This window comes from Papilio machaon, chromosome 6 (genome assembly GCF_912999745.1).
Source record: "Papilio machaon chromosome 6, ilPapMach1.1, whole genome shotgun sequence".
Lineage (NCBI taxonomy): Eukaryota > Metazoa > Arthropoda > Insecta > Lepidoptera > Papilionidae > Papilio > Papilio machaon.
The window spans coordinates 4,158,038-4,167,861 of record NC_059991.1 but is presented as its reverse complement, the minus strand read 5'-3'; the positions used below and the strand labels follow the sequence as shown (position 1 = coordinate 4,167,861).

Sequence of the window (9,824 nt, the reverse complement as noted above, 5' to 3'; positions counted from 1 at the left end):
CCATAATTTTGTCTTCAATTTTTAATTTGTATGACGTTCATAATATTTTTGAAAACTTAAAATTTTTGGACCAAATTCAAGTTTAAATGATGAGTTTATCAATTCTATTGGATGTGATTCATCTAGTGATATTAAAAGTCTTATGGATTTCTCTCTTAGATATATGATATTAATCTATAGATTAATTGATAAATATAGAAAGAATGCATGTAGAGTACAGTATAATTGTGTAAATTAAAGATTGTATTGCATATGTTATATGCTATTCGATTCATGAGTCTTTTATTTTATTTTAAAATGATTTTACGAAATTTATTTTTCAATTATACATCGTAGAAAATTTTTATTTATCAACTAATTTATTCCTAGGTTGAATAGCTGGCAGAAATAGAAACCGATCAAGTCTTCGAGGAAGAAGAACGATGAATTGGAATATTTATGAAAACAGTACATAAATATATCTAAATCTTATAGTATTGTTAACCGTGAACATAAGAAAAATAAATGACATGTAAATTGTGGGTTTTATTTTCAATAAGATGTTTATAAGAGCTGATCTGAATAAAGTAACAAATAGTAATTAAAAATAATTTTTAATCTTCATCTCTGTTAAAATATCTAGATCCTGTAAAGATATTCAATAACCTAACCTAACCCAACTTTAATAGGAAATTCAACTGTTTTGTAAAACAGCTAACTGTTGCCTGCGACTTTTGTTGTACTGTTGTTTGTACTGAAATGTTTTTATGTCAAATTACAAGTAATTCTACTGAAGGAAAATATTCCCATCCAAAGATACATTTCCTGATTGAGGATTAGGTATAGGCAAAAAAATTAAAAATAATTTTATAAACGTATATTACAATAGAGCTAAACGAGCAAACAACTTAAACGGCCAGACAAGAAATAACTCGAGATCTTCGAGAGAGCGTTCCAAAGTAAGCTGCTTAAAGGAAAGCTTATTGTGCTCGCATTTGACGTCATCGACCCAGATATTATTTCAACTTTAGACTATGTACAATGTATAAGTTTACTGTTTAATAAGAGACAGAACAAAATTTCCTGTATTTATTATAAAATTTCGATATCAAAAACAATCAAATATTTTATTTTTATATGTCATTGAACTATCCTCATTGAGACGAGTGATGAACCATACTTATTTCGAAATGACTCAGGTCACTTTTGTAACGTTTTTGTGGCTGTATTCATTGGAATATGCATGATTAATATTACGTCGTGAGATCAGATCAGAACTTATAAATATTAAAAAAAACGAGTTCCAAATATACGTTAGCATGTTTTAAAACACAGATGTCAATATAATAAATGTCGTATTATAAAGTAGTTAAATTGTAAAAGAACTCTATGTAATAAGTCAAAAGACGCCAATTATATGTGTAGGTTATTTAAATTATAGATGTATAATTAAATTATTCAAACTTTCGTGAGACATTATCACTAACTTATATAGAAACGGCTAAAACACTCACGTATATATATCCGGTGTCGTCACCGACTAGTTTCGAGCCCTACGGGGGCTCTTCATCAGGGTGAGTGGGATTGGTATTATTTCGCGGACGCGGCCCGTCGCTCACTGAAACCCTCCGCGAAATAATACCAATCCCACTCACCCTGATGAAGAGCCCCCGTAGGGCTCGAAACTAGTCGGTGACGACACCGGATATATATACGTGAGTGTTTTAGCCGTTTCTATATAAGTTAGATGTATAATTATTCATTATATTATATTTGGACTAAAATTGTACATAATTATAAGAGAAACTACAGAATAACAAGCTTATAATATTTAAATCAGTACATTGAATTGTGAAACATTATTACTTCTACATTGATTGTAAATTATAACGCTAAATAAAATACTTTAGTTTTCTCTATCTGAATTTTAAAACCACTGTGAAATTATTTAATACTTATAAAATAATAATAAATTTAAAGAAAGTATTAATTCAATCAGAAATAAAGGAATATTTATCATAAAAATATTAGAATAACATTTATTAAATATTAGTTGCCATCTGTAAGAAATATAAGTAAACAAATAAAATATTTGTGCCAAAATTATATGTTTTATTTTTAATTTAATATTCCATTCGTTACTTTTAATATTAGGTTATAACTAACTACTATTTTCAATGAGGCATACACAGTTGAATAGTGAAATTAATCATCACAAAGATACGACTTCATCGGAATTCTCTCTACATTGATAATATCGCTTTACTATCTTGGAACGTGAAAAAGAATAGAATATGTATTGATAACGCTGGATAAAGCAGGTCCTTGTACTGAAGCTCGTACGTAAGCGTAGTTTATAACTGTCTAGAAATATAACTGGCTATCGTTGTAAAAATAATCAAAAAGTTTAAATTATCCAGAAATAAAATAAGACTACGTCTTATACGTTTACTTTTAAACATAAGTTCACGTTTATCTTTTGTTTACATATAAGCGAGAACATATGTAAAATAATCGCAGCACTTAAATGTTTTCGCGGGTAAAATTATAAGCCTTTTTTGCTAACATCTTTTAGCGAACTTGTTAATTATTCATAAATAATTCATTATGTAAAGCCGATCGCTTTATCATAGCAAGTTTTGTGTAAAAAAAAACTATTTTAAAATAATCTTAACAAAACGAATTTCCGTTACAATAACCAGAACTATTAATAATGGTTAAAACTAACACATATTTATGATCACATCAGTAAGATAAAAACTTATTTTTGTAACCTTTGAATTCCAAAAACAAGCAATCACTTCCATCACTAATTCAGAACCTTAATCACTAGTCTAATCATGGGTTTCTAAGACAAAAATCTCTGTATAAACATATCGTCAACACTCTCATAATCTTTGGTAAAACACTTGTAACAATATGTTTTATACAGAGATTTTGGTCTCAGAAACCAACGATAACAATGCACAATAATAGTAAATATAAACAAAACGTGTTATTCAATCGATTTGGTCACAGTCGAAATTATGTCATTCAAAAATTTCAGTTTTAATTTTGATAACTAAATCCAAACAAATGATAAATAATTGAAAACAATTTTAATTGATAATATAATCAAGAAACAGTAACCGGTACCGTTTCTTACATAAAGCATAATGTCATCAATACAACGAGTTAGTTTGCTGATGACCTCGCAAAAGTTAAAACGGTTCCACGTGCTGTGATTGAGAATAACATATACACAACAATATTATTAAATAAAGTTTTAAAAATGAAGTCATTATTGATACTTGTGACGATACTTTACACAACGAAAACATCTTATTCGTCTTGTTATTGGAATGAAAACTGTCATTACAAATATTTTTCAAGTAAAACACCATATGAGTTTGTGAGAGGCGATATAAGAGATTCAGTGGTGATAAAACCAGGTAAGTTAACATTTAATTTCCTTATGAAATATCTTAATTTTACAATTAAATTTGACATGTAAAATATTTATTAGGGTGTAAAACGATTAGTTTATGGGGATTAGTGAGACATGGAAAAAGAAATCCTGGTGAAAATTTTGTTTACAAAATGTTAGATGCAACTATTTTAAAAGATTACATTAAAACGAGCCATGATAAAGGGAACGGTAGCATGTGCGCACAAGATGTTGAAAATTTATACAATTGGATTATTGATGAAGATACGTTCCGTAATGTTCACCAAATAGCTAAAGAGGGTTATGAAGAAATGGCTGGTTTGGGACACAGGTTCAGTGCAGTGTTTAAAGATTTACTAATTAATGCGGATGAAAATAATTACACTTTACGCTCAGCTTATGGACATTGGCTAGAAAACAGTGTTAAAGGATTTATCAAAGGCATAGGAAATGAGTCACTGATTGTAGATAAATCAAATAAAAGCTTCGATATTATGGCGGTTGGTATTTTTCTAATGATTATGCAATACTAAAGTTTAGATAATTAAATTAATTTTACATTTCCTCAGCCTTATGAATCTTGTAACTATTACATGAAAGATGTAAAACAAAATCCAGACATATACAGAGAACCTACAAAGTATCAGGATATGAATGAGTTTCTTGCAGTAAGTTTGTACAATTTCATAATTTACATTAACAATTTGAATACATATAATAAAGCCAAATTCAAAAGTTTGCTACATACTTTGAGTAAAATTATTTATAAAAGAATTACCCAAGATCTACTGATCTTGGACAATTCTTTTTACAAATTATGTAAAGTTATAAAATTAACATAATTATTTAGGTAAAGGATAGAATTCAACAGAGAACTGGTATCAACTACACATTAACTAATGAAAACATAACATCACTATATGATTTATGTCGCTACACTTCTTCTGGGACACACAAAAAGTTTAGTCCGTGGTGTGCTCTCTTCAGCACAGAAGACATTAAAGTAATGGAATACATTGGAGACCTACGTCATTACTACAGAAATAGTTACGGTACACCGGTGAACAAAATATTTGGTCGTATACCTTTATCTGATTTATTAGAAACATTTATAAACACAAAGAATGGAAAAGGAAAACAGTTTACAATATATTTCACGCATGCCACTATGATGGACATGGTATACACAGCACTGGGCCTTTTTAGAGATGAAGTGCCATTAACAGCAGAGTTTAGAAATGATGCGAGGAAATGGAGATCATCTAAATCAACTGCCTTCGCTTCGAATTTAATGGTGACATTGAATAGGTTTGTACTTTTAGAAATGTATCTATAATTTCTACTTAATGTTTTGGACATTCAATAGGAAAGACATACATTTTAAGATTCAAACTTTAAGGCGGCTCGTGATTAGTTTTTTCTTAATATCGTAAGGTGGTAAACAAGCAAGCGGCCACCTGAATATGCCGAAATATCGAAGCGATCGCTGCCCTTTAGATATCCGCAACTGTAAATGCGTTGACTACCTTTAATCGACAGAGGAGTGAACGCACAAAAAAAGTCTGCGCACTGCAAATTGCGTTTTGTGCAAACTCTCATGCGACATTCTAAGCCACCATAAAGTTTCGATGACACTGTATTTGCATACTACGAATTTATTTATTAAGACTTGTATTTTGAAAAAAAAAAAATTAAGTTTAAATTAAGCATTATTATAGATGCAACATTTTCATTTTAGATGTACTGATGGCGAGGAAACAGATTACAATGTCGTATTTTATTTGAACGAGAGACCTTTAGAGTCAATATGTAACAATGGCGAATGTTCATGGCGAGAGTTTGAAGAAAAACTAAAACCTTTCGTAAACACTACACTGGACTTTTGTTGAGTTTTATTAGTGCAAAAACATTTATACTTAATGTTTTAAAATTAAAAAGGTTTTTTCACTACTTTACGTAGTCATTGAAATAAATGCTATAATAATTCTGATTAGTCATTTTGTTACTATTTTCATTAAAATAGCATAATTCGTGTAATCTCAGTAAGTAACCTTTAAAGAAACTTGGAAACAACCAGTTGAAATTTTAATCATAACCTGTTTTAATACACTATGTTTACAATACTTCAGACACCTTTAGTCTTACTAAGTATCGAAATCTTACTTTATAATTAGAATTATTATTAAATCTTGTTGCTAGTACTACTTTTTGTGTCAAACCTTTGTTAGTTTGAAAAGGTATTGACAATAATATTATATTTCCTCGGCACATAAATTACTATGTAAGAATGTTTTTAAAGCAACTTACAATAAATGATGTCACAGTTGTTTAGAATATTAGCAAAACTTTATTGACTTTTTGCCATAAATAAGTTAATAAACATAAATAAAAAAAGAACGAACTGAAAGATGAGTTTCGAAATAAATATGAGATCACAGTTACCTTTTTTTAATACAAGTTTGTTGTACATTAAAGGATCAAATAATACATTAGCATATTGTGGAAATATTGGATAGTATTTAGTCACCTCTCAGCCTCGATGGGGACATCAGGTCTCCTGACTACATTTAGATAATTAAAATATATTCCAGTTGAAATAAAAGACAATAAAATGTTAAAGAACATATTTTTCATAGTAACGATTTCGTTATTTGCAAGTACTTTTGCCTCATTTTGTCACTGGAATAGCGGTTGCCCTTACAAATATTTTGCGTCTAAAACATCATATAATGCTATTCGAGGTGATATAAGGGATTCTTTAGTTATATTAAAGGGTGAGTTCCAAAATCCTTCTTAACTTTACAACTTCTTAATACAGTTTAAATTAATAAAACATTATGATTTCAGGATGTGAACCGGTGAGCATTTGGGGTTTATTACGTCATGGAAAGAGATATCCATCGACTCGCTTCGGCAAAAGCATGAACGAAGCCTTAGCAATACGTGATAACATACTGGCCAGTTATGAAAAAGGACGTAGTTCCCTTTGTGCTCAGGATATAGAAGATTTAAATGCATGGGTGGCAGATAAGAAAATGTTCGATGCAGCCGCGGAACTTACACCAGAAGGTTATGAAGAAATGTTTGGAATAGGAAAAAGGATTAGACACACTTTCAACGATTTACTGGAGAAATTGGATAAATATACTTTCCGTCCAGCGTTTGGTAAATGGATAGAAGATAGTGCGAAAGCTTTTGTGAAAGGATTTAACAATGATAAACTACACATCGAAAAAGCGCTACCAGAATCTGATGTTATGGCTGTAAGTATATCATTTTTATTTTATACTAGCTGTCGTCCGCGATTCGGTCTACGCAGAATCTAAAATAAACCTTAAGTAGCCTATGTGTTCTTTCAGACTGTGTTCTATATTTATACCAAATTTCATCAAGATCCTTTAAACTGTTTTGGAGATACCTTCTAACAAACATCCTTCCATCCAAAAATTTAAACTTTCGCATTTATTATATATAAGAAGAACTAAGAAAAATCCATGGATTATTAAAATAATTTCAGCCATATCTAACTTGTGGAAAGTATCAAAAAGATGTGCAGAAGAATCCTAACATATACGCGGAATCAGAAAAATATAAGAGGACCTCAGAATATCTGGCTGTGAGTAATTTAGTTGTATTTTATACACAAAATTTTAAATTTTAATTTCTGCTTCATTTTATGTATAAAAAGTTACAAAACCTACGCATTTGTTAATATTCATGAGAAAGTAAATTGTTTCTGGACAAGGAAATTTTTCTAAATTATAAATATTTATGTACATAATTATTATTACTAATTTTTATCTTATTTAAATAGTGGATACAATCAGAAAATCACAAATTCTACAAGAAAATTCTGATATATTTAATTGCTTACAATAAAACCTGCTCGTTATATAAAGTAGGCCAAGTGAATCTACTATTCATAGCACGTCTTGATACATCTAAGACATTGAACGTAAAATTAATTTAAACACACCTGACCTGACTTTTAGACCATAATTCTTGTACCATAACATGTTGTAGTGAAAGAATTATTGAGTTCCTGAAAAGTGTTAATAATATCGCAACGGGAGAATAGTAAGGAAGAAAATCTCGTGGAAAATTTTTAGGCTTTTTACATTATATACGTTATGAAATACATTACGAATAAGGAAAGGTTAAATAATTTAATTTAAATGGTATAAAAATGTTATAAAGTCATGTTTAAGCAACGTAATTTTTTTCAGACCAAAGACAGAATACAACGAAGAACTGGAATCGATTACGAGCTGACGGACACAAACGTGACCGCACTGTACGATTTGTGTCGTCACACTTGGTCCGGTGTGGAGAGCAAGCTGAGCCCCTGGTGCGCGCTCTTTACCAAAGATGACTTACAGGTCTTAGAGTACATACAAGATCTGAGATCTTACTACAGAAATGGTTACGGCACTGCTCAAAGCGAAATATTCGGTCAAATTCCTCTGGCTGATTTACTAAGAAGCTTCCAGAAAGTGAAAGAGGGCGATGGAAAGAAGATGACAGCATATTTTACTCACGCTACAATGTTGGATATGGTGTACACATCGCTCGGTTTGTTTAAAGACAACAAGCCCTTAAGTAGTGCAAACAGGGATCGTGATCGAAAATGGCGAAGCAGTGCCAATTCAGCATTTTCAGTAAATCTTGTAGCTGTATTAAACAGGTATGATAATATTTTATTTATAGTTACTTTTTCATAAGTCTATATAATAATTAGATCATACTCGATTACTTGACAACATATTAAATTTCTTTAAATTTATTTTAATTTTAACTATCATACTTATCTCATTTTATTTTATATCAATTTAAATTAAATTTTTTGATCCCACAGTCAACTTATTTTATATAATTTTGTGGGACATAGTTCTATTTTAGGTTTTTATTGTATTGTAAATAAATAAATAAATAAATTTGTAATTATTTGTTAATTTAAATTTTGATAGTTTTTTGTCAAAGATTTCAGATTGTTTAACTGCCTCTTTATTACCATGTGTGTGTTTTTTATTCGATTGTTAGTTCTAAGTTTCTACTTTAACTTGTAATTCCTTATCTAGATTTGAATAAGATAGAAATGTTGTATGGAATTAAACTAGAAATTCTTATTTTGTATGTTTTTTTCCAGATGTACAAAGAACGATGAAATTGACTACAACGTCGTTTTCTATTTGAACGAAGAACCCATCCGAGCTATTTGCGCCGACGGTACTTGTACGTGGAAGGAGTTTGAAGAAAAACTAACACCATTTTTAAATACAAAAATTGACTTCTGTGAATTCAAATCAGAACCTTATTAATTAAGTTTAAAGGTTGTAATAGATTGAATGTACTTTATAAGCTTTCGAGTAATAAAAGATTTCAACACAAACCAATAATTTCATTTAATAGACATCATCTCTATCCTAAATTTATTATCCTAGAATTTTATCCTAATTAAAATTTATCAAAAATTACTTTACTAATAAAGTAAAAGAAGTAACAATTGAAAATACTGGTGTCAGTTCTAATTTTGATTAGGTACTTAACTCTACAATTTTGTACTTGCACCGATTTCATAGAGATTTTATATATTATCTATAATAATACAGTTGATTAAATTTCACAATATGTACATGTTTTGTTGTTAGTTAGAACACAAAACATTGTACCATTTTTCTGTTTCCCTGCACTCTATTGTGAAGAGTATATCGATTTCTATTCGCTTATATTCCGCTTTGTTGGATTTTATTGAAGCGTTTATATCTACAGAGACAGGTCACAATCTAAGAATAATAGGAAAACAATTCTTTGATAATAATTATTATAAAATCGTATAAACCACGGGTTGTAATTATTTTTTGTGACGTAGCAATTATTTGTCTTAAGAAGCTTTAAAATTCAAAAAAAAGTGGATAGATTTAATTATTAATATGCATTCAACAAACAGGTATTTGTTTCGAATCAAATATTTGACCATCGCTATGGACAATGTCCTATCACAAGGTTATGTTTATTTTGAAACATTTAGAATAAATGAATGTAAATTGCTTGAGTAAGCAACAATTAATAAATTCCCACAGGTGCAGATTAAAATTTATTTGTATGTTGGTCACAGTCACATTAAATATTTTTAAACAAAGAAAATTTTTAAATTAAGTAAATAAACAAAATAGCTTTGATGATGAAGTACCAAAATTTTGGATTATAATAGAGAACTTAACGTTGTGACACTATGGAACAATAAATAAAGGTGTAACTCTTAATAATGCGAATATTTGTAGTTACTTATTATACTGCCACATCTACTTCAAATGACCTATTGAAGAACGATTATGAATAACAGAGGTGACAAAGATCACTGAATCAAGTATACTTATATGCTGATCAATATACCAAGCGACAACAGCTTAAAGTTTTA

The 9,824-nt window shown here is 29.5% G+C and overlaps 2 protein-coding genes across 4 annotated transcripts in view; both read left to right on the top strand.

Moving 5' to 3' along the window:
• The window catches only part of LOC106714961, a 167,364-nt gene that overhangs the window by 34,341 nt on the left and 123,199 nt on the right, over positions 1 to 9,824 (top strand). The gene's annotated exons all lie outside the window — the stretch shown is intronic.
• On the top strand, positions 3,159 to 8,784 carry LOC106714798 (multiple inositol polyphosphate phosphatase 1-like). 3 transcript variants are annotated; one of them, XM_045678216.1, is made up of 5 exons: positions 3,159 to 3,410; positions 6,254 to 6,669; positions 6,924 to 7,022; positions 7,633 to 8,090; positions 8,553 to 8,784. In XM_045678216.1, exons 1-5 carry the CDS (start codon positions 3,251 to 3,253, stop codon positions 8,722 to 8,724), a joined length of 1,305 nt encoding a protein of 434 aa, XP_045534172.1. In that variant the 5' UTR covers positions 3,159 to 3,250; the 3' UTR covers positions 8,725 to 8,784. The 3 variants fall into 3 exon arrangements, with proteins under 3 accessions (XP_045534172.1, XP_014363394.2, XP_014363395.2); XM_014507908.2 differs by lacking the exons at positions 6,254 to 6,669; positions 6,924 to 7,022; positions 7,633 to 8,090; positions 8,553 to 8,784 and adding exons at positions 3,485 to 3,906; positions 3,976 to 4,074; positions 4,257 to 4,714; positions 5,145 to 5,307; XM_014507909.2 differs by lacking the exon at positions 3,159 to 3,410 and adding an exon at positions 5,843 to 6,180.

Excerpts from the sequence above, each read along its gene's own strand:
- LOC106714798 (XM_014507909.2), top strand. The coding sequence starts at position 6,018 with ATGTTAAAGAACATATTTTTCATAGTAACGATTTCGTTATTTGCAAGT. Across the intron at positions 6,670-6,923 it reads CAGAATCTGATGTTATGGCT|CCATATCTAACTTGTGGAAA; the intron begins GTAAGTATATCA and ends AAATAATTTCAG. Across the intron at positions 8,091-8,552 it reads CTTGTAGCTGTATTAAACAG|ATGTACAAAGAACGATGAAA; the intron begins GTATGATAATAT and ends GTTTTTTTCCAG.